The 24,184-nt window shown below is 40.9% G+C and overlaps 1 protein-coding gene across 6 annotated transcripts in view; it reads left to right on the forward strand.

Moving 5' to 3' along the window:
* The window catches only part of pleca (plectin a), a 93,174-nt gene that overhangs the window by 55,830 nt on the left and 13,160 nt on the right, over positions 1-24,184 (forward strand). For 5 of the 6 annotated variants that reach the window (XM_085447079.1, XM_085447081.1, XM_085447080.1 and 2 more), the window contains exons 2-32: positions 1,279-1,340; positions 4,217-4,231; positions 4,825-4,914; positions 7,351-7,428; positions 7,517-7,609; positions 11,467-11,633; positions 14,297-14,412; positions 14,755-14,861; positions 15,184-15,303; positions 15,412-15,507; positions 16,037-16,164; positions 16,744-16,837; positions 16,932-17,086; positions 17,246-17,612; positions 17,971-18,048; positions 18,230-18,391; positions 18,482-18,586; positions 18,689-18,784; positions 18,941-19,066; positions 19,249-19,401; positions 19,572-19,726; positions 19,819-19,945; positions 20,535-20,718; positions 20,888-20,908; positions 21,494-21,651; positions 21,741-21,919; positions 22,024-22,162; positions 22,250-22,606; positions 22,818-22,901; positions 22,987-23,091; positions 23,658-23,756. In XM_085447079.1, coding sequence (XP_085303205.1) covers positions 1,279-1,340; positions 4,217-4,231; positions 4,825-4,914; positions 7,351-7,428; positions 7,517-7,609; positions 11,467-11,633; positions 14,297-14,412; positions 14,755-14,861; positions 15,184-15,303; positions 15,412-15,507; positions 16,037-16,164; positions 16,744-16,837; positions 16,932-17,086; positions 17,246-17,612; positions 17,971-18,048; positions 18,230-18,391; positions 18,482-18,586; positions 18,689-18,784; positions 18,941-19,066; positions 19,249-19,401; positions 19,572-19,726; positions 19,819-19,945; positions 20,535-20,718; positions 20,888-20,908; positions 21,494-21,651; positions 21,741-21,919; positions 22,024-22,162; positions 22,250-22,606; positions 22,818-22,901; positions 22,987-23,091; positions 23,658-23,756 — 4,016 coding nt within the window. The remainder of the gene's footprint in view (positions 1-1,278; positions 1,341-4,216; positions 4,232-4,824; positions 4,915-7,350; positions 7,429-7,516; positions 7,610-11,466; positions 11,634-14,296; positions 14,413-14,754; positions 14,862-15,183; positions 15,304-15,411; positions 15,508-16,036; positions 16,165-16,743; positions 16,838-16,931; positions 17,087-17,245; positions 17,613-17,970; positions 18,049-18,229; positions 18,392-18,481; positions 18,587-18,688; positions 18,785-18,940; positions 19,067-19,248; positions 19,402-19,571; positions 19,727-19,818; positions 19,946-20,534; positions 20,719-20,887; positions 20,909-21,493; positions 21,652-21,740; positions 21,920-22,023; positions 22,163-22,249; positions 22,607-22,817; positions 22,902-22,986; positions 23,092-23,657; positions 23,757-24,184) is intronic. The other variant, XM_085447076.1, reaches the window with a different exon arrangement.

Genomic DNA, 24,184 nt, shown 5'->3' on the forward strand with positions numbered 1-24,184 from the left:
AGGAAAAGCATTGCATATTATATGTTTGATACCTACTAGTATATGATAGGCTTGTTGGGAATAATCTGATTATGAAACGACTACAGCATTGCAGGCTGAAACATGTTCCAGCTGAGGTGCTGCTCCAGATGATGACAGAGATAATCTATTCAGTGTTCCCCTGATAAGCAGGGAATTCTTTGTTTTGCTGCAGTAAGTCTTCTGTAATGTGCTGTCCCTATTGGGCATCAGATGTCCGTGTCTGAGTCAAAGTCACATGTGACTTTTTGTTCTGTCCCTGGGCAAAACAAATATGTCTCACACTGTTTGTGACTCTGGGATGCAAAAACAGATAAAAAAGATTTGAAAGCGTTTTGCTGGAGGTTTTAATCTGAAGCAGGGCCATAAAGGCGGTTTAGGCTCAATAAACACAAATTATATTTAGTTTCGGCCATCATGTATCCAGGCCTATGGGTTAGATCAGCGGTCCCCAACCTTTTTTGTGCCACAGACCGGCCTTTAAGGTGTCGCGGATAAATACAACAAAATAAAATCATACGACCAAGACAAAAACTGTGGTGTTTTGTAAACATAATAATAAACGCGAATTCACTGTGTAATTGTGTAACTTTATTAGCAACGTCCTCCTGAAAAGTGGCAACAACATTGAGAGTAACATGCTCTCTGGTCACTATGGTAATGCGTAAATATTTCTTTCAAAATAAGACGCACAACTACCGAGTTAACAATAAAACCTCTGAAAACCATGAATTTCACCCCTGAGCCTCAAGACTCGCCGCCCGGTACCAAACGACTCACTGACCGGTACCGGTCCGTGGCCCGGGGGTTGGGGACCGCTGGGTTAGATGGCTGTATGTAGATGGTGGGCAATGCATGTACTTCTGTGCAAAGGTCACAGCCCAAAAAGTTTGGGAATCATTGTTTCAGACTTCTCAAGCTTGATATGGATGTAGTTCCCGTGTCTGTGAGTTATTCAAGGAAACTAGCCTTTGATGAGTATGATATTTAAAGTGATTATCTGCCATTAAGCTAGCATGCAAAAAAGAATGACTCCTCCTGTCTGCTGGCAGGTTAGACAGTCGTAAAGTAGTTTGTTTTGGAAAAGCCAAATACAAGATTTCTTTTTGGGGGTTTTTAATAATTGTGCTTATGGTTTGTTTCCGTAAGTCTGGACCACTGAGTTTGTAATACATGATTAGTGATAGTTGTTAAAAATGCAAAATCCCTTAAATTAGCACCATAAATTAAACAGAGTGTATATTTGCTGTGTTTCCACAGATGAACGGGACAGAGTTCAGAAAAAGACCTTCACAAAATGGGTCAACAAGCACCTTGTGAAGGTAAGTTCTGCTTCAAACAACCCTCACCCATGAAAATACATACATTTCACTGCAGATAGATTAAAAATCTCCAAAAACCTATTAAAATGTTAAGTTTACGTCATGTGGAGTTTATAACTCAACTGTAATTCTCCATGGTAGGTAAAAAGGTCTCCTGCTGTCCTCAAATAACACCAAAAAGCTGGACTTTCTTTCATATCCCATCTGGTTTTAATAACTTAAATTACACAAAAACGTTTTCTTAGGAGATGCGGCGCTATCTGATCTCACTGCTGGGAAACATTACCTGGAGATAAAACTGGAAGAGAATCTGAAACTAAATCAGATTTAGATTCTCCACACCTCCTTTTAAAAGCTTTGGAAAAGGTGAACAACAGATACAATAGCAACCGCGCTCTTTCCGTTAACTGTATGCATGTGAGGGGGTGAGTCACACGCACCTGGCCTCACTTTAGCTTGGCGCTCGGGAAGAGCGGTATCGTTGCCTGGGCTCGGTCAGGTTACGCATCTGGAATCCAGATGGTCGGGGCGGCTCATCAGGACTGTGCAGGGGGACAGGAAACTCCAGGACTCCACGTTGAATTAGTATTTGATTCAGTGTGAGGCGATCAGTGTTAAATACGTCTGAAACAACACTCAACAAATGTTCTGACCCTTACCCTTAAAAGGAAATGCTTCTAACTAGGTGAGGAGCAAAGTCCTGTTACAGTAAGAAATATTTTTGGTAGCTATCACTTAGCAGATTATCCCGACTAAAACAGCTTTCATAATAGCAATAATTAAACTGATTTATTAAGCATAACACCAAGATAATAACTGGTTTCAGCTTCTTAAATCTGATTTGCTGCCCATAAATTTTACAGTCAACATAAATTTAACATATCTTAGTTTTGCACCGATGGTCTGACAAAATGAGTGATTTAATATCTAATAGATATTTTCAGTTCTGGGAACTTGTGGTTCTCTGTGTAATTCAGAGGATAATCAAGTGATTAGCGAGATATAGGAGCCCTGAGTTTCAGTTCACTTCAATTTAGATTTAGCCAAATCACAACAACGTCTCTAGGCGTGTTATGCTGGAAAGTAATGGAGAAAACCTAGAGAAGGCCCCTATGAGCAGCACTAAGTGATGTGGGAAGGAAAGACCAGTGCAGAGCCAGGTTCTGGGAGGAGCAGCCATCTGCTGTGACGGAAAAGAAAAAGGAGAGCTTAGAAAGATACGAAAAAACACACACTGAAAGTGAGAGAAGACACAGTCTAATGCGAGGCAGCAGTGGTAGATAAAAACCTTGACAGAAATGCTCAGTGCATCATGGGAAGTCCACTTGCAGCCTAAGCCTAGAGCAGCATCAATAAGGGATGGCTCAGGGTCACCTGATCCATCCTTAACCACAAACTCCAAAATGAAAGTTTTTTTAAAATGTGGAGGGAGTCTGTCTCAGTAAAATGTAAGAACATTTTGAACTAATGAGCTACTGGTTCGTAATTTTTATGTAGTAATTAGAAATAAGAATAATTTAAAATGTATTTTTGCTGCCTTAAAACGTAATGATTACTTGTAATGAAATGATTTCATGGGTGCCTTTTAGTTCGTTAGTTTATTCCGAGCGACCGTCCAAAACCTAAGGAAAGTCCAAATCGAATTTTCACATCTATGACATAAGACAGGAAATGTTTACATTTGAGTCATTTTATGAGTCACTGTGTTACTCATAAGTGGAGAAGGCAGGGATTTCTTAAAAGAATCCTTTAAAAAAACAAAAAAACTTGTCATATGTCATGTTGCTATGACAACAGGAAACTAATAAAGAAATAAAACGCTAACTTTGTATGTTGGAATCTCAGGTTTCTAGCATTAGCAGGTGTTATATTTCTATAAGCAGATTGGTTCTGTCTCATAATTATTTTTTAAATAGCTGAAGTATAAACGTGGCCAAAGATTTAAATAATGAAGTCAGCGTGAGTCAAAAGCTCAGACCCAAGACTGCTGTAAACACTCAGCTTTAAGCATTTTTCTGCTCTTGGCTCCTTTTGATGTTAATAAGAGCTCATATCCTTATATGATCATCTATGTGCCTGAGGCCCCGCCCACCTGAGGATCACACCTACTGTTTGCAAAGAGCAGCCTAACAGAAGAAAGTTGCTTTTGATCAGGTTATATTAAACAAGTTATTTTTAATATTTAATTTAAAATTGAACCATCAATTAGGGAAAGAAAAAAAAAAACAGTCCTATCTGGGCGGTGTCAGCTGGACACTTTCATGTTGATGAATCCTTGTTTTAACACGGGAAGTGAAACGTGTTAAAGAATGTCTGCTGACGTCCATGTGTATCCTGTGATACCGGGCTCCGTCCGAGATGACTCCCAGGCTTTGTCCATAGTCACTGTTTATTTCTCGGGTAATCCTTCTGATTTGGGTCCAAAAGACTTCAGGCAGTCTGGCCCTCAAGTCACTTTGGACTCATGGTCACAACAGAGTCATGAGATTAAACTATGAGGCCTGTAAGTCTCACGGTCAGCTGTCTACTGTAGCTTGTTTTACACTTCACTTCAGATTGTGAGGAATGAAAAACAGATGCTGTTCTGTGTTTTATAAATCCTTTTTAGCTGGGTCAATCCCACTGAAACCAGTGCAGATCATAAAGTACATATAATAAAATTAATACAGCGACATGCACATGTTTCTTTAGTTTGAGGGATAGAAGGAATCAAATTAAAGAATTTGAAACGGAAAGCAGCTGACTGTCCTTGTTTATCCATCAAATCACACCATCTGTCTCGCTGTTCCCACTGTCCTTTTATGTTTTACATCTTCTCACATCAAACTGTTTCTTCTTTCCATCCTTCACCCTGTCCTCCTGTTCTTTCCCACCAGCACTGGAAGGCAGAGGTAGGTGCTGTCTGTGAGCAGAGAGCTGCGTGGACACACACACATTTGTTCCTCCCTGCATGTTTGTGTTGACATTTTTACCCTCCCTTGCCCTCTCTCCCTTTCATCCACCCTCTTTTACTGCTAACCTCTGATCCTTCCCCTCGCTGACTTCAGCTCTTTTCTGTCTACTTTTGGAGCATTTTCTGCAGTGCAGCATGTGTCTGCATGTTCTTTGGCTACAACAGCTCAAAAGTGTAACTACAAATAATAGTAAGGAGCACCCCTTTTATTACTGTGGCAGGTAATAAAAGGGGTGAAATCCTTAAAAAGCCAGAGCAAATTGCTTCTGCAGAAGGCAGAGGGTAAAAGCAGTCCCCCCACTGTTGTGTGTTCACGTTTTTCTTTTTATCTTAATTTGTTTGTAGATGAGATTTGTGAGTTATAAAGTTACATTTTGTTTTCCGTTGTCAACTGTGAGGAACTCTCAGCAACTGTTTGTGTCGTGTGCAGTGATTCAGCACTGGTGCTGACATCATGGGAGTCTGAATGAAAAAATAATGTCCCTGTATGCATCAATACTGATAAAACTGGTTTCTTTCCTTTCTTTCCAGGCCCAGCGACACATCACTGACCTGTACGAGGACCTCAGAGATGGACACAACCTCATCTCCCTGTTGGAGGTGCTCTCTGGAGAGACTCTGGTAAGCTTTTGGTGATATTTCACTTCCGATATTAGAATTTGTGCTTCTTCTGTAACCCCCTTGTCTTGTCTAGGCATTTCTTATCATCCCAGCTCTACTGCCCTACTCAGCGTATTTGCTGTAATCTTTGTTCTACTGTCCAGTCTACTCATTGTTAATTCAACCGCTTTAAATGTTTATAAGGCAGATATTACTCTGGATTTCTTCTTTCCACTTCTGCATGTGTTGACTTTAATTCTTTAGAGATTTTTGGACATTTCAGTACATGCTGAGGCTGTGCACACTCTTTTACTTTACTTAGCTTAGCACTAGTCTTTTTGGGAACACACCTTCTGGTGATGTAACCTTAAAACACTAATTTCATTCTTTGCTTCCATCGTTTAACCTCTCTGCACTGACTTGTTTGATCCCTGGTTTTTCCTTTGTCTAATTCCTGTTTGCTGACCTTTGCCCTGACCTTTCCCCCTTTGCCTCTGCCTTCCTCTCTTGCGATGCTCTTGCTGTGGTAGCCGAGGGAACGTGACGTTGTGAGGAACGTGCGGTTGGTGAGTGGCGCCTGGACTGTGGCTGGCCGCCTCCGCGGGCGTAGCATGTGTCACCACCCCAGGTGGCTGCTGGGTCGTGCATGATGATGGTCACACTCCCTGTGTATTGTCCCTTTCTGTGTCAACATTGTCCTCTTTCATTTTGTCAGTGAGTTGGCAGGTTCAGGAGCCATGATAGGAAACATGTGGTTAAATTGGTGGCTTTATTCAGAATATTTGTAGTAATTATTTTAGCGTTTTCGTAAGTAAACATTAAAGTTAGCTTTCTTTAAGAATAGAAAAGAATAAACTAGAAAAATATACTGTTTTTGTTCTTAATGTAGCTTTATGTCCTTACCTCGTTAAAGGGCTGTATCATAAAAAGTGCAAAGACTCCACCCATAAAAATTAAGAAACATGCCTGATTTAATTTGTCAAGTCTCACCTTCAAGATCTTCTCCTGGTGCACCTCTGGATCACTTCCAGGATGGATGCCACTTTTAGATCACTTCACCATGGAAACCACATTATGACTGCTCGTATTTGTGCATCAGCAGTTTCCCCAAAGACCTCAGTGTGTCAGTATGTTTAGACTTTTCATGTCATGTCTGGTCTCAGATCCAAAGACACAAAGCAAGTTTTCAGGAAAATAATGCACGATTTCCAAGTATGAACATTGTGGATTATGAAAGAAGCTCAGCTTTTCTTTTAAGTTTTCCACTGGGCTCTGCACCACAAGTTCTTCTGCTGTCAGACGTTTGACCTTAAAATCCAAAGATGTCCAAATAACCTGAACTGTGATTGAACTGATCTGTGTTCAGACTTATTGGAGTCTGCTATAACTCTTAAAAAATAACTGTTAACATAATTAGTAAAGGGCAGGATTTGTTCCTATGTAATAAAAAAATATGTTAAGTTGTTGTGTTTTATGGTTGGAGTTTCGCAACTTTATGATTGTGCCTTGTAGATCTGAGAAAGCTGTACATCACAGATTACAGAAGTGTACAAAACCAAAGTTTTCATTTAGAGAATGAAAGTATTTGACAAAAATGGTTTGTGGTCTGGGTTGGATTTTACAGCACAATTATATCAATGGAAAATGGCTGTCATAGCATGTGCTTGTGCAATGAGGATTGATTTTGATTTTGAAAACATTGCTAGACATTCCTGTTATATAAAGGTTGATTGACTTGGGAGATTTCCAGGATAGAGAGTATGAATTTCTATCTTCTGTTATAATACTTATTTGTAGTTGATTGTCCTTGTCCTTTTAATAACTGTTTATTATTATCAGTTTCAAATGGTGGTTTCTTACACTGTAGTGAAATCAAAGTCACTACAACCTAATTCTGCAGCTTAGAACTTGGAGCACGAGTGCATGTCAGGATCACCACTCCTATAATTTCTAAGGCTTAAGAGTTCTTGAACCTTATGGAATCTGCTTGATTGGATTGCACTGCAGCTAAAAACAGAAAAGCAACATTTATCAGTCATCAGTTGACTCGGGGCAAAGTGTAATAATCCATTATCCAGGGAGCAGTGTTTGAAAGGTCTTGGAAAAAAAAGAAGAGTTGTGACTGATGATTGGGAGAATCACTGAGAATGTTTATCATTCATTATCATGCTTTCACCTGCAGACATCTTGGCTGGATCTCTGATGCACTTCAGGGTCTTGTAGGGTCAGCTCTGAACGCTTTGATCACAAACACGCAGAATTTGAATCACACTTCAAATTTGCTTTCTTTTAAATTTAAGTTTTCGAGTCCATGACTGTGAAAATATGTACAGTAGAGAATGGATCTTTGTGTTACTGGAGCCTGAAACACCTGTTCCTCAGTCATGGGGCTTTGCTGTTTGCTGACCTTAAAGTGCTCCCTTCACTTCATGTTTGGTCTCATCTGGTCTCTTACAGCCTCGGGAGAAAGGCCGTATGCGCTTCCACAAGCTGCAGAATGTCCAGATCGCCCTGGACTTTCTCAAACACAGACAGGTAGTTAAGAAAAATAACAGTTTCATATTATGTTTTATTTTACTTAGTATTCAGCACAGTAAAAATATTTGTATCCACACCCTTTCAGGTCAAACTGGTCAACATCAGGAATGATGACATTGCAGATGGAAACCCCAAGCTGACCCTTGGCTTGATATGGACCATCATCCTTCACTTCCAGGTAATGTAGGACACTCATAAGTCATTTTGCTGTAAATTACTGTATGGCAGTAAAGCTAATCTAGAAGCAATTGGCAGTCACTATGATAATGCTTCTGGGCAATCTCACGTTAACAAAGCAACCTTTACTCAATGAATGTAGAGAGAACTGCAGTTTTTATTGTATATGGAACACAAGAGACACCTATAGAATCACAGGCCAAATCTAATTAAAAAACATAAATTAGATAAATGGGTAAAGGTAATTATTATCCCAAAATTAAGTTTTTTTTTGTTCCTTATTAAAACTTTATTTACAAACCACAGCTCTGACTCATTCCACAGCAGGTCTGAACAAACATGCTACTTCATGCTGAGGTTGCCATGATACCATAAATGCAGTGGTTAAAGGACTTAATGATAATTATTAGCAATGATGTTTTCACTCAAATTCATGAATAATTGCACTTAACTGTTCTTTGGAAAGGTATTAATGATTTATCATTATCAGCACGACTGTCGACAGCGACCAGCAACTGATTAGCTGTTAGCATGTCTATGCTAGCTACCTATAATTAATTTGGCTAATAACCAACAATGGGATTAGAGACCACACTTACTATTAGCTTCTCCTATTTCAGTGATGAACTGCACAAAGAAGCCTTCCTGTTATCTAAGGCTATTTTAATATGGCTTGTCTCTGTAACAGCACTCGAACACTTTAGTTCAAAACTTTCTCGATTTTTTTAGCACGAGTAGCAAAGCAAAGCAGCAGACAAACCTTATCTGTACTCTTGCATTTGTGCATAAATACAGTTGGGTCGAGTTTCCTGGCTTAGCTGTTATAAAGAAGCTGATTGTTTGTATTGATGGTGTTTCACTGTTCTGTAGCTTTACAGTCAGGATTTTGTAAGTGCCCTGGCTCTGCTCAAACTCCGAGTTCTCAGCATGTATTCAGCATGAACTGACTGATGCCTGATGGGACAGCGGAGTCGTATCTCCTCAGCTATGATGTGTTTTACTTTTAAACTGCACACTTAATAGATCTGATTATTCCACTGGATGAGTAACATGCGTTTTATACTTCATTGTAATTATTTTGCTTCTGTTTTTGTGGTAAGGAAATTTAAAGTGCTGTTCCCTTTTTGGGAATCAGTGAAGGCTGATGTTGACACAGCAGTTACAGTAAAGTGAAGTCCACCGGCCAATCGTTTCCAAATGGAGGTTATTAGACGTTTGGCAGAAGATGGATTGTCACATGCCTGTGAATTTCAGATGCATTTTTATAGCTATATAGGTTTCCACCAAACTAAATATAAAGGTTTAACTTCCTATTTCATAACATAAACAGTATAAAATTGCTTATACTGCCTATAGCAACACACGCCACATTGGAAGAATCAGTCGGCAGGCAGATGTCTTCCTCATCTGGGAGAAAAGAGTGGGAGTACTTTCTTTGATGCTGTAATGACTGTGATGTTGAGATGTGCATGTGGGATCAGTCTCTGTGTCCCTCAGTATGACTCAGTGATTCCCATGGGAAAGCTGGCAGGAGACGTGGAAGCTCAGGCCTTCCTCAGAAGCTTTGCAGTGGGGAAAACAGAAATGGTCACTCACTGCTAATCAGTGCATAAAAGGTTGAATATTCTCTTTGCTGTAAAGCAGTAAAGCAAAAAAGTCATCTAGCAGACATTATTTCATCAAAACAAATCCAGAATTTTTTTCAGCACATGCTGTTATTAAAAACAATGGTGAATTTCCTCTGAGCTCCCCAGGTGCAGCTCACAGCTGACTAATGCACACAGGTGATTTGTCTATTAATAAAAAAAATAATGGTCCGGCTTCGTGACAGAGAAAGAGGAACGTTTTAAAACGAGAGGCAGCGAGGGTGGAGGTCCGGTTTCCACCCGCTGTCTGAGTCATTTTGTGCCCACGATGTAGCACAGGGGCTTCCCTCGTCAAGGAAAAATAACATAAGGAAGAAATGCCTTCTTTTTCCATTCTCCACCCTTTCCTGTCAAAAAAATGTAAGTAAAATTATTACTTCTGCTGTGACTCATCAGCCTTCCCCAAAACACTGGAAACGGATTGTGGTGGCGAAGCTGCGCTCGTTCCACTTACACACCATGAAATTTTAGAGCGATGGAAGTCACTTAACCCTAAAACAACCAAATGATTCTAGCGACTAAAACGACCAAGCGAGGTCCTGCAGGAACGCTTACTTTATGATATCCTGAAATTGTTGTAACGGCATTATGATTTTCAAGCATTTTTATGTATGAATATGAATGAACTGGCGACTCCGTAATACTTTTACTTTAATTTGATGTTGATCAAATTGTCATAAATATTTTAAATAATATGTACAGAATAAGTCAAAATATTTAAAAATACAGAAACATCTGAAAAATAGTCAGAACAAGATTCCTAGTTGTAGAATAATTACCAACAATTACAATAAAATCGTTTAAAAAAGCCTACATCTCCATGATGACAAATGAATCCATAAAACTAACATTAGATTGACAAATCCATGGCATGTACATGTTTACTATTGAAAATATCAGAATTGCACATATGATTCCACCTGATCACTTAAAGCTTAATGCATCACCAGCAACTAAAATATAGTAGACTCATCATACTCTTGAATGTTTTCTGGGTCTTATTGTTGTTAAAAGTCAGAAGGTTCTAATACAGAGACAACAAAAACTTGCTGATGTTTTGTTAAATCGTGCAGCAGGTTGTTTTTTCTGCATTGAGAAAAGAGGCAAAAAGAGTTTTCCAAAAGATTTCCTTTAATTGTTACAGCATGTGCGTAGTTTAGGTGAGACCTCCGCCCATCTGGTACGTGAACCAGGCAAACAAATACCAAAAACATTCAAAAGCACCATTTGTACCACACTGGGAAACTTCTGGGTGATGGATTCATGCTAATGGTCACACTCCGTCAAACAGCTTTAAAATGTGAGCAGTAAAATTCATGTCCAGGAATTCAAAAGCTGAAACTCTAAAAAGTGGTCTATTCTGTCCTTTCTCTTCTTTTATGAAGATCAACCATTTTGCTGTGGGAAACGTTGGTAGCATGCTCGTGTGACTCATAGCTTAGCCTCGCAGCTCTTAAAAAAAGACGTTTCCTGTGGTGTTTCTGCTGCACGGTCCAACTTTCGTTTACAGCTACTGAGACATTTATTGTAAAGTTTTGTTTGGCACAACAACACTGTAACTTTAGAAGATCATCAACTCAGTTGCTCATAAACAATTTCGCTCTAAAATTACTGTTTTCTGCTCGTGTAATTAAAAAGCATCCTCCAAAAAGCGAGCTTAGTGGATGTCAGGAGCTCTCCGAGCAAAAGTGCCGTGTAACATTTGAGGTTTAAAATGTGACTCATCTCAAATCTGGAAGAAATGAGCAGGGAAAGTTTTACTCTGCCCTCCAATTAGCATTTCAGTCTCAGTTAATCTTTAAATGTGAAACTCAAGACAAGTTGAAAAATAATAATCATCCCATCCATCCATTTTCTGCCGCTTTCTCCGTGTTCGGGTTGTAAGCAAAGAAGTCTAAGCAGAGACATTAGAGTAAATGTCATCAGCCACCACCTCCAGGTCTTCCAGGAAAAGAAGACCTCTTAATAAATATCACCTTTTAAAATTTCTATTATATAGTGTTGCATCTCTGCCGCTTTCTTTAAAGGAAACAAGAACAGGAAAAAAATGGTAGTGTACTAGCTAATACCACCTTTGTGCAAGAACTGAATGGGAGAAAGTTGTCTAGAAAAGCCACAGACGAGCTGTGAGCACAGTAACACAAGTCTAACTGATATGAAAGGAGATCTCTGTAGTTCGTATGACTGACTGTTTGCCCGTCTTGCCCTACAGATCTCAGATATTCAGGTGAACGGTCAGTCGGACGACATGACGGCCAAAGAGAAGCTGCTGCTGTGGTCTCAGAGGATGGTGGAGGGATACCAGGGCCTGCGCTGCGACAACTTCACCGGCAGCTGGAGGGATGGCAAGCTGTTCAACGCCATCATACACAAACACAGGTGAGCAGCATCCTCAGTGAGGTGTTTTGATTTTAACTCGGCCTTGCGTGAATAGAAATCATGGCCATTTGTAGCACAGAGGTGTTTTTCAAGCGTCACAGACACATTTTCTAGTTGGAAAGACTTGCCTGGACTTGGGGATCTTGTAACACCGCAGGCAGGAATTTTACACGTTTAACCTTTTGCATATTTCACGTTGTTGTTTCTTCCTTTATTTATCGGCATAGATCCAGGCAGCAATCCTAAATTCATATTTGAATTTGGCATTCGTGCAGTGTTGGACTTGTCAGGACACAAATATGGAACACTTACTATAAATCAAACATTAAGAGAAAAGTCAAGGGAGACTTCATTCATTCATTCTGAATTCAGATATTTTGTAACTAAAAACATTTCCTTAAACTCCAGTATTTAACATTTATGAGTTACATCTAAATGCATGATTTTCAGCAAACTGTAACTTTATTAGTATAATTTCATTAGTTAAATTATGTATTTTTGTTTGCGTCTTTAATGCTATGATTTACTGGGAGACTTAATTTAACTTGTGAGCTCTTATTAAGTCCACCTGTGCGTGCCTTGCTGTGAAGGAGGTACAATAACTGAAGCAGTAATAAACTGTCTCTTCAGATATTCTGTTATGATATCTTTACTTTTCTTTTTCCTTTTTTTGTGCATCGTTTTGCACATGCTGCTTGTGCTTGAGTCACAACTGAAGAATTTGTGTTGACAGATACCTTAACAGTTGGTGATTAAATACAGTAATTAACACTTGCACAGTAAATGCTTTTAAAAGCACTAAATTTTACTTTCAGGCACAATAAACAGCTTTTAAATAAGGTAGTTTAGGCTAAAATGTGTCAGACGCTGTACTGTACGGCATAAAAGGATGCTTTAAAAACCATCTGTGGTCAGTTTGTGCAAAGCTATTTAAGTTTCTATAAGAGTAGAAAAGACGTATATAAAAGGATATAATTGACCATGTGGCTTGCAGGAGTTTTTATTGGATGTAACATAACTTCCAAAGAAGCTTAATCAGATTTTCTGCTGTTCAACATGTCCCAAACAATCTCTGGTTCATCAAAATAAGGTTAAATAGAAAGTAATTCGGATGGAAATGCTTTATTTTGTTGTATGTATGAGTAAAAAATAGAACAAAATAAACCATTTGCTGCTGTTCAAAACTGTCACTATAAGAAGTGTCGTGACTTTAAGTGTACTACAGCTGCCGTTGTCCTTGTCAGTAAGGAAACTGGTGTTTAACAGCCACCCATCAAACCCGAAGGAGGTGACTATACGCTCGAAACATGTACTTTGGGTGGAGTGCCACTTTGATTCTGTTTGCACAAACCTCCAGCTCCTGCAGCACATGGCAGACAAAACAGCACACTATTAGAAAGTCGACTTGAGCTGGCATTATTCTGTGAAATAAGAGACAGAACGGGTGTATCATATTAAATTGAGGAAAAAAGGGCTGCCCTGGAGGTGGAGGCTTGGCAGGTTACAGCAAAACGCTAGCACTCGAACTCCTCTGCCACAGTTTCTTTCTTGGTAGAGGAAGAGAAGGATGTGCTGAGGACTGCAGTGAGGACTCTAAAAAAACAAAATAAGAAAACGGACAATAACTATTTGGATCCCAGCAGGAAGCGGCAAGACTGGAATTTCTAACTGGTTTCCATTGCGTCACGTTTTGGGGTTTTTTTTAATTAGCTTCTGCTTTTGCAAAATCAAAGCTTGGAAACTTGGCTCTTACTACGATGCACAGCCTGAAGAGAAAGTTCCGCTCGAAGAGGCGTCTGAACAGCGCCTCCAGCAGCACGTTGGGCTCCCTCAGTGACCTGGATGAGCGGGTGATCATGTTCTGTGAGGATGTTCCCACCGAGAGCTCATTTGACTCGGGTCAAAGCTCGCACAGCTTATGTGCCCGCCCCAGTCGAGGCTCCCAGAGCGAGGAGCAGGAGCTAGGATCAGAGCGTCACGTCATGCACCTGAGCAGAGAAAGACACTCCTACAGACAGGCGCGCTATGGTGACAGAGAACCCCAAAAGGAGTACTACATACAGAGAGTTGTGGAAGTGTATGGAGAATTTACTGGATATTCTGTGTCCTTATGCAACCTTTCTCTCTGAAGTTTATTGGATTTTGATCCCTTAAGATGCTCTGAGCTTGTTCCCGCATGTTATTACATTGCGGTAAACTTCCTGGCAAAGTGCACAGAGAAAAAAAACTGTCTGTGTTGTTTAATTTTAATCTTCATTGTGGTAGCAAGTCTTGTCTTTGCCTGCCCTTCATATTGTAATAGAGATACTAGACGTGGCCAGCTAGCCTCCAGCAACTTGACTCATGAAATATGTAACTTGTATCATTTTAACCTGTCAATAGAGCTTCAGAGATTATTTATCAATTAGTGTTTTCATGAAAAAAATGGGATTATTAAATAGTTTTCAGAAGCATTTTTGCTGATATTTATACTGAAAACCGATATTTTTTGCACATTTTAGGGCATTTTTTATAATTTAACACTCAGATTAAGCCCAACCTTGTTAATTAACCTCATGTTTTCTTGCCGTCATCTATCATTTAAATCAAATCTGGATCAGCAGTAATAAAGTGTATTGCTCTGATTCCGCTCACTGTTCTTCCTGGCTGATTACTGCCTGCAGACCCTCTCTGATCGATATGAGTCAAGTGTACCGACAGTCCAACCAGCAGAACCTGGAGCAGGCCTTCAGCGTGGCAGAGAGAGAGCTGGGTGTCACCAGACTGCTGGACCCCGAAGGTGAGCACAGTCACCCTCAAACATTTAGTTTAGGGAACACTTAAGCATGAGTTTAGTCACTTTTAATTGTAGGCAAAGCGTTTTCCCTTTCCTTTAATTCTCCTGCCTGCACTGCTGTACGAGTGGAAATCTACGTATTAGCTGTTAATAGTTTGATATTTATATGCTGCAAAACGGGAACGAATACATGAGTGAGTGTGTTTGTGTTTTAATATTTCAGAGGTCCCACAAATAGACTTGGTATTCAAGTTGGTAGCTAAGGAACTTCAAGTCACCACTCATCCATCTTTTTCATTTCCCTGAAACATGACAGTTTTTTTCCGTCTTTGTTGCTCTGTACAGATGTCGATGTGCCCCATCCAGATGAGAAATCCATCATCACATATGTGTCCTCTCTGTATGATGCCATGCCCAGGGTACCAGACGTCCAGGATGGTGTCAAAGCCAATGTGAGCCCACCTTTTTGTCATCACTGATTAATTATTCAGCAGCAGAGGCAACATCTCGGGTGCCGCCTTTTATCTGCAGCAGTAAAATGCAAAATATAAATGCAATATTAAGAGTTATTCTTATTTAAATGCCCTGAGCTTGCATTATAGTCATTATAAGCTTGCATTTACTTATTATTATTATTATTATATGTAAAATACATAGAAATGATCATCCTGTTAATTTTGAAGTTGCAGCCTGAGAAATTTAGCACAAAAGAAATCACATGTGGACAATCTGGAAAACATCAGCATGTAATTATTTTGAACATCTGTGCTTCAGGAGCTGGAGCTGCGTTGGCAGGAGTACTATGAGCTGGTCACCATGCTGCTGCAGTGGATCAGACACCACATCCTCGTTTTTGAGGAGAGGAAGTTCCCCACCAGCTACGAAGAGATTGAGGTGACTAGATCGCGTCCTACAATCTGAAAGAATCAGTGTGACACAGATCAAGTAGCTGACGATCAACGTGTTTTTTGTTCTTTTGTTATTTACGTTTATCATCTGCAGGTTCTTTGGCGTCAGTTTCTGAAGTTCAAGGAAACGGAGCTTCCTGCCAAAGAGGCAGACAAGAACCGCTCCAAACACATCTTCAAGTCTTTTGAGGTGAGATTTCCCAGCAGAACAAAAATCAGCAGTCACAAAAAATATGAAGGGATGAAAGGCTAATATTTTAAATAGTTATCCCACCAAACCGCAGCACATAACAAATAGTCTTGGTTCCAAATACATTTCTATATTTGTAAACGACAGATAAAAAGAAGATAGATTTGCAAAAGCAAAGTGCAAAACAAATAGAAAATAGTGTCCATTTATTTGCAGTAATAAACTAAAATCCCACCTGTTTTTCCACGCTTACAAAAGTCACTAAAAAAATACATAAATTAAAGGACATCTTTCCAAATACTGCTATGTCCACGGCCCACTGAGCGTACCCCTTCAGTCTGAAAATCTTTTAAGGAAAATCTTCCCACCATCAATAAATTAGACCCAGTTTTATAAATGTTTATTTTTTCCCTGGAGCACAGAATTATCGCTTAAGATAAATAATCTGAGACTGAGCAGAATTTGAGGCCTTAAATGATCACAGATATTATCTTATGTTTTTTTGTATGTTGTTTGTTATCTTTCGCAGGGTGCGGTTCAGGCTGGTCAGGTCAAAGTGCCGCCAGGTTATCACCCTTTAGATGTGGAGAAGGAATGGGGTCGTCTGCATGTCGCCATCCTGGAGAGGGAGCGTCTCCTCAGGACTGAATTTGAGAGGTAACCAGGCTGTTATCCAAACCTCATCACATGCGCTGTGTTGCCAAAGCACAAAACGGCAGCAAAACCACAAAGCATGAGGAAACTGCTCCAGTTTGACCACGAGCATGACTCATCTCCTAATGATAACGTCCACTTTGGCAATAAAATTAAACTGAGTCGGCTTTGTGGATTAGTAAGTACAGATCATATTAGGGCAAACACATGATGGCTGTGTCGTCTCCATGGCAATAGCCTTAGACTAAATAGTCTCTCATAAAGTTGTCTAATCACAAGGAAGGGAGGGCACAGCTTCTAGTTTAGTTGTTTCAGATCATCTCTGCATTGCTGGGCACACACAGCTCAAAAAGGAGCAACAACATGGCTTTCATGCATCAGGGATATGCGTTAAAGTATTTATTCCGCCAGAAGACGGAGTGAGTGCTTTAATATATCCTTTCAAAGTTTTTCTTTTTTAAATTATTATTAACATTTTTACTTTTGAGAAAGAAGAGAAAGTATCCTGTAGGGAAATCCCTGCTTGTCAGTTTGCACTGTTTGAATTCTTTTCTGACCTCTGACCTTTCATCTTCCCTGCAGGCTGGAGCGACTTCAGAGGGTTGTCAGCAAGGTCCAGATGGAGTCAGGGGTGTGCGAGGAGCAGCTCAACCAGGTGGAGACTCTGCTGCAGACGGTGAGACACAAACTCTTAAGGACAGCCAATAAAAGCATCTTTGTGCAAATTATTTGCAGTAAAATAAAGAGATGTGAAAACTTGTCTGTTGAAGGATGTGAGGCTGATGAGCTCAGGGAAACCTGCAAAGCACACAGCAGAGATGGAGGCAGATCTGGAAAAAGCAGAAGGGATGATCCGCCTCCTCTTCAATGACGTTCAGCTGCTAAAAGATGGACGCCACCTTCAAGCTGAACAAATGTATCGCAGGTACAAAAGAAATCAAGCTCTACAGACATCATGGGATTTAATCAATTTAATTAGTCAATTTTTTCCTTTCTAATTACTTTAAATGTCAAACTAGTGAATCTTAGAACTTTACATTTTAAATCGATGAACGTTTTTTTCATCACATGTTTCTGTCTTTAGAGTTTATCGCCTCCATGAGCGGCTTGTAAATCTCCGTAGCGAGTACAATCTGCGCCTCAAGTCAGGTGTGACCATCACACAAATCCCCATGACGCAGATCCCCATGACCCAAGTCCACACGACCCAGGTCCACAGCGCCCAGGTCCTGCAGCAGGCCCCCGTGAGGGTGCGGCCCGAGCTGGATGAAGTCACGCTGCGCTACATCCAGGATCTGCTGAGCTGGGTGGAGGAAAACCAGCGACGGGTGGACGAAGGGCAGTGGGGCTCGGACCTTCCCAGCGTGGAGTCCCAGCTGGGCAGCCAACGAGGCCTCCATCAGTGTGTGGAGGAGTTCCGCTCCAAGATAGACAGAGCCAAGGCTGATGAGGTATGTTGGCACCAAGTATCTGCGACAGTGTTGTAGATGAGGCAGAGAGAGATTTAATCTCAGGAGGAAAATTGGTATTTGGCAGTAGAGCGTTAGCTTAGTGTCCACCTCTGAATCGCTGCACACATCCTGGATTTTTCCGGCAATTTGTGTAAAAGAATGAGATTTTGCAAAGAGGTGGATTTAACCTGGAAGCCTTATGTTTCATAAATGAGACACCAGCAATGACAAGCAAAAAACGTGTTGGGTAGTTATGAACTGAAATGTGGACTTTCTGTGGAAATTGTTGAACAGACTGAACTCTCATCAGTAGTTCTTCTTAATGATCTCTTTCTACGGCGTCTCTCATCTGTTCCAGAGTCAGATTTCACCTGCCAGCAAAGCTGCTTACCGTGACTATCTGGGAAAACTGGAGCTACAATACGGCAAGCTCCTGGTAAATACGAACGAGTCGCTAAAATCAAAAAACACTGTTGTCTTGTAGAGAGGTCAAACTCGACAGCTGTTTTCATTGAAGTTCAGAAACACCCTGAAAATTTTCCTTGATGTTTTAAATACCATCCAGTTTTCTTCCTAACCCTGCAAAAATGTTTCCTAATGTGTCACCATTACTGTAGAACTCCTCAAAGGCTCGCCTGCGCTACATGGACCAGCTTCATGCCTTTGTCACTGCAGCAACCAAAGAGCTGATGTGGCTGAATGAGAAAGAGGAAGAGGAGGTGAACTACGACTGGAGCGAGCGAAACACCAACATGGCAGCCAAGAAAGAAAACTACTCGGTACAGTAATACTGAGATGTTCTTGTGGGTTTCTCATTTCTTGTTATGACGATGGTACTGATATGATTGGTTGTCGTTTCTGTGGAGCAGGGTTTGATGAGAGAGTTGGAGCTCCGGGAGAAGAAAGTGAACGGTGTCCAGACCACAGGAGACAAACTGCTGAGGGACGGACACCCAGCCAAGAAGACCATCGAGGTGGGACGCTGAGCACATGTTGTTGAACTTTAAATATAAATTATTATTTTCTTCTCATATGTGCTTTTTCTTCTCTCCCCTTCCATCCTTCCTCTTCCTCAGGCCTTCACTGGAGCCCTGCAGACTCAGTGGAGTTGGATCCTCCAGCTGTGCTGCTGCATTGAAACTCACCTGAAAGAAAACACTGCCTACTATCAGGTATGATTATCAGCATGACAAGGTATCCACACTTAAAGACTGCTCTCCGCATGTCTGGCGAGTTAGCTGGCCGTCACTAAATCTGTCCCTTTCTGCAGGTTTTTAATGTGTTTTAAACCACTGCAGCTTAATTGGTCTACTTTTCTCTCGATCCAGTTCTTCTCTGACGTGAAGGAGGCAGAGGAGAAGATTAAAAAGATCCAAGACACTATGAAGAGGAAGTACACCTGCGACCGCACCATCACGGTCACACGGCTGGAAGATCTGCTTCAGGATGCAGCTGTGGGTTTATTCACCAGTGTTTTGCTCCTTTAAGCTCATCCAGAAACTGTGAACTGGCAAACAAATCCACACCGTTAAAGCAGCATGAAATATTTACTCTTCTGTTTGTGGGAGCTTCGTTTTAGGCTGCATGTCTTTGAATTATTGAATTAGAGTTTGAGAATTTTATGTGCTCTTCCCAGGATGAGAAAGAGCAACTGAATGAGTTCAAAACTCACCTGGAAGGCCTGAAGCGGAGAGCCAAGACCATCGTCCAGCTGAAACCACGTAACCCTGCTACTCCGATAAAGGGAAAGCTGCCCGTCCAGGCTGTTTGTGACTTCAAGCAGATGGAGGTAAGCCATAGACTTCCTAAGTTGTTTATGGTGAGTGTGAAATTCTTAATTGAGTTTCAACTTGTGTCCTGCTTTGGTTCACTTCTATTACGCTGAAAGGACATAACATTAAAAAAAAAAATACAGTAAAATCTAGCCAGTTATGAGCTGCTGTTTTCATCTTCTTCCAGATCACAGTCCACAGAGGCGATGAATGCGCTCTGCTGAATAACTCGCAGCCCTACAAGTGGAAGGTGCTGAATGATAAAGGCAACGAGGCATCTGTCCCATCTATCTGCTTCCTGATTCCACCCACCAACAGGGACGCTGTGAACAGTGTTGCCGGGTGAGTCAAAGAACACCCGGCTGAATTTGTAACGCATGCGCACGTTTGTGTGTGCACACGCTGGAGACTAACCTCCACCTCACGTTCTTCAGGCTGGACGGAAACCTCCAGAGGCTGCAGAACATGTGGCAGACGCTGTTTGTGGACATGAAGAGCCTGCTGTCCTGGCAGTACCTGATGAGAGACATCCACATCATTAAAAGCTGGAACATCAGCATGGTAACAGCACAATGTGAAACCTTTCGGAAAATAGTTTTTGGTGGTATCAATGAAAGCAGGGCTGAAATGACTGCTGTTGGGGTGCATTTTACCTCATGTTGCAATAACATTAGATTTATGCCTGTGAGGCAGAAAAACTCTAATGGGGCTAATAATAGACAGCAAAACTTCAAAGATTACTCAGCTGCACATGTTATGCAGAAATGGAAGTGCGAACTATGTCTAGATGGTATCTGAGGATACGTGGAAGGATATCTGGGTAAGACAGATTAAGATTAACTCAAGATCCTGTCAGTAGATCTGCTGAACAGAACAGTACACATTAGTTATTCTCTAGTATATCAATTTGCTGTCAAAACAGTTCATAAAAACTTCCCCCCAAAATATTGATAGGTAACGATTATGCATGTGCAGATTTGTTGTTACGATCAATTGATTTTTCTTCAAAAACATTATGAAACATTATTTTTACTTGGTTTATAGTTGATAATTGCACTCTCCTCGGTACTGTACATACAGACACAGCTTTCTATTGAACTGCTGTTTTCATAATGTTTAATATCAGCCACCATCCTTGTTACCACTGTAGTTTAAGACGCTGAGGGTGGAGGAGTACCGACTAGCACTGAGGAACCTGGAGCAGCACTATCAGGACTTCCTGAGAGACAGCCAGGACTCCCAGATGTTTGGGGCTGAGGATCGTATGCAGGTGGAGTCCAACTACAACCTAGCCAACCAGCACTACAACACAATGGTCAGCTCTGCAGAGCAAGGTTTGCACAGTTTCTTTCTGAAACATCAGTTTCTTTTATCACCTCAGCATTTCCTGAAACATTTTCATGTCTGTGTTCTGTTTACATATTTTTTAAAAATCATTTCTCATTTGCACGAGTTGTGTTTCAGTCATTTGTGTGTAAGTTGACTGTTGCATTCACATTTCAGACTATGTGCCACCCAGAGCAGGTAAGGTGTTTCCAATAAAGTGGCCAATGTGCGCTAGGAGCTTTTGACTGGCTGAGAGCTGTTGTTCTGTCATGTTTCATTTCATGCTTCACCTCAATCAACTTAATCATCCTCATAGATTCTGGGAATCCCTCCTAACATCACTTATCAATGCATTCCTGTCTCTGTGCATGGATTTTAATGGCAGCTGATCCCCACTATTAATCAACGAATGGAAAAAGCACTTAATTGATCAAATTAACACATATGAAATATAGCCAACATGGAACAATTAATGCATGAAGAAGTACATTCAGTTTGCAGATCATGGAAAATTCTAATCTAGCTTAATGAGATTTATGATTTTTTTGAGAAATCAGAATTTTTTTTTATTCTTAGGAGATTAAATTGGTTAACAAAAATTTAACCATCCAGAGAAACACAGGCAATTCTGTGAAATAACTGCTTTAACTTTTAGGATCCTGAAACTAATACTGCACCTCTTACAGTTAGTTCAAATTCTTAAATTGCTAAAAATGGCTTATATAAAGAGATTTAGTTGTCTTTTAAATACATATAAAATCCAATATGTGTTGTTCCAACTAGGAGAGCAAGACGAGACTGTGTGCAAAACCTACCTGACGAAGATCAAGGACCTTCGGCTGAGGCTGGAAGGCTGCGAGAATCGAACGGTGACGCGTCTCCGCCAGCCTGTCGACAAGGAACCACTGAAAGCCTGCGCCCTGAAGACGGCAGAGCAAATGGTGCAAAACACAAAGATGAATGCAGAAATAAATATGAGTAAACAATAAGTGGTCGTCTAGCAAGTTATCTTCCTGTTTGTTTGTAACAGAAAGTGCAGTCTGAGTTGGAGGGCTTGAAGAACGACTTGAGCTCCATTGCTGAAAAGACCGAGGAGGTTCTGGCTTCTCCTCAGCAGTCCAGCTCCGCCCCGATGCTGCGCTCTGAACTGGACATGACTCTGAAGAAGATGGATCATGTTTACGGCCTCTCCTCGGTCTACCTGGACAAGTGAGGCTTAGCGATTCTCCCAAGAACTTGCTGATGGATTTTAAGCCACAGCTATGTGTTTGCGTTTTTTTGCTGTTCCTAAAGTGCGAACATCTTGTTTTCAGGCTGAAGACGATCGATGTCGTGATCAGAAACACTAAAGATGCAGAAGACACGCTGAAGAGTTACGAGACTCGTCTGCGCGACGTCAGTAAAGTTCCTGGTGATGAGAAGGAAGTGGAGGATCAGCGCAGTCAGCTGAAGGTATCAAGATGTTTCTGCATTTTCCAGGTTTGTTTCTGTGTCAGACTGCTTCATTTTTGTGGTAATTTTGCTGTTTTCTGTGTGCAGTCCATGCGTGCCGAAGCAGAGGCCAACCAGGTGATATTCGACCGCCTGCAGGACGAGCTTAGGAGGGCGACGGCTATGAATGACAAAATGACGAGGATTCACAGCGAGCGCGATGCTGATCTGGAGCATTACCGTCAACTGGTCGGAAGCCTCCTGGAGCGGTGGCAAGCTGTGTTTGCACAGATGGACCTGAGGCAGCGGGAGCTCGGCCTCCTGGGGCGCAACATGAACTCCTACCGCGAAAGTTACGAGTGGCTCATCCGCTGGCTCGAAGAAGCGAAGCAGAGGCAGGAGAAAATTCAGGCTGTGCCAATTGGGGACAGCAAGGCTCTCAGGGAGCAGCTGGCACAGGAGAAGGTATTGTAAAGGGAAAGAATAAGTTGTGTGGGGCAAAGCGTAGAAGAGTCATCATGCCCTCTGGTGTTCACTGGGGTGTCACAAAAAAATAAAAAAATTCACTCCACTTATATTTTTGACTCCCCTGGTGTGAATCATGCTTGGTTTGTGAAGTATGCACTGAAATAGTTTCTAATCATGATATATTCTCTGTTTTAAATCATATTTACAGAAACTCCTGGGAGAAATTGAGAAAAACAAGGAGGAGGTTGAAAATTGCCAGAAAAATGCAAAGGCTTATATCGACTCTGTCAAAGTAAATACTGAAAATTTTCAACTTTTAAAAAAATAAAAGTTTGCTGCTTAACTTAACATTAATTTTTCCCCCTTCTTGTTTTCAGGACTACGAGTTCCAGATTTTGACCTACAAAGCCCTCCAGGATCCCATAGCATCTCCTCTGAAAAAGCCCAAAATGGAGTGTGCATCCGATAACATCATTCAGGAGGTAGGCCTTACAAACACAGCTGTTGAGCAGTAGGTGGACCAGGTGTTCCACTTCATGTGGACTGAACAGCGTGTTTATTTCTTATTCCTCGTCCAACATATCGGGACATGTTTTGATTGACTCTAGCTTTCAACAGTCAGACACAGCAGGACCAACAGTTTTTGAACAGTCTGGCTGTGAAGGAAGTAGGGGAAGCTTTCATGATGGTTAACCTGTCACTGTGTTTAGCTGCCAACAGGAAAAATCTGTGCAAATCTCAGCAGAACATGATGGAAACTAACAGAAGGGAAACTAAATGCAGCTTCAATAAAGATCTATAAGCTGCTTGTATTTAATTATGTTGAAGAAGACTGTTAATCAGGCATATTTGTTCTTTAAACATGAAACTAACTCAATGATTATCCCGAAATTGTCACCTCTGCCCATTTTGGCATTTTGGGAATACATTCTGCTTTCTCCTCACATTAAAAGTCAAGAGGAGAGCATCGCATATGAGGATATATGACTAAAAAAAGAATAATCATTCATTCGATTTAGTGAAGTGAATTTTACTTTGTTTTTTTCAGTATGTTACGCTGAGAACACGCTACAGTGAGCTGTTGACTCTCACCAGTCAGTACATCAAATTCATCACAGACACACAGCGCCGCCTGGAGGAAGAAGAGGTAAGTGTGCACACTCAGTAGACACAACAGTGCAGTTAAGTCCTCACTAATGTAATGTATGGCAAATCGTTTTCCATCAAACAGCATCAAAATTGTGTGTCTGTTACCAAGAGTGCAGACATAATTTTAGGCATACAGTGCTGAAGCAAACAATTTCATCCTACTGTTACCGCACATCACATCCCCACTACGCTATATGTCTCTCATTCCCCGACACTATGTGTATTTAGCCAAATCATTTCACATGATCTGTAAACATGACTGTGATTTGGCCATGAATTCAGTCACATTTTCAAACTGCTCAACTGCTTTTCCAACTATTTAAATTTGATAATCACTTCTTCATTTCTTCCTGAAACCCCCCACACTTGTATTTTAAAGGCTTCAGGCTTCCTACCTTCTCAGATGCATTATTTTAAAATTTACCT

Source organism: Copadichromis virginalis, linkage group LG22 (assembly GCF_057382275.1).
Source record: "Copadichromis virginalis isolate Kocher_CV1m ecotype Utaka linkage group LG22, C_Virginalis_male_GT1.1, whole genome shotgun sequence".
In the NCBI taxonomy this organism is placed as follows: domain Eukaryota; kingdom Metazoa; phylum Chordata; class Actinopteri; order Cichliformes; family Cichlidae; genus Copadichromis; species Copadichromis virginalis.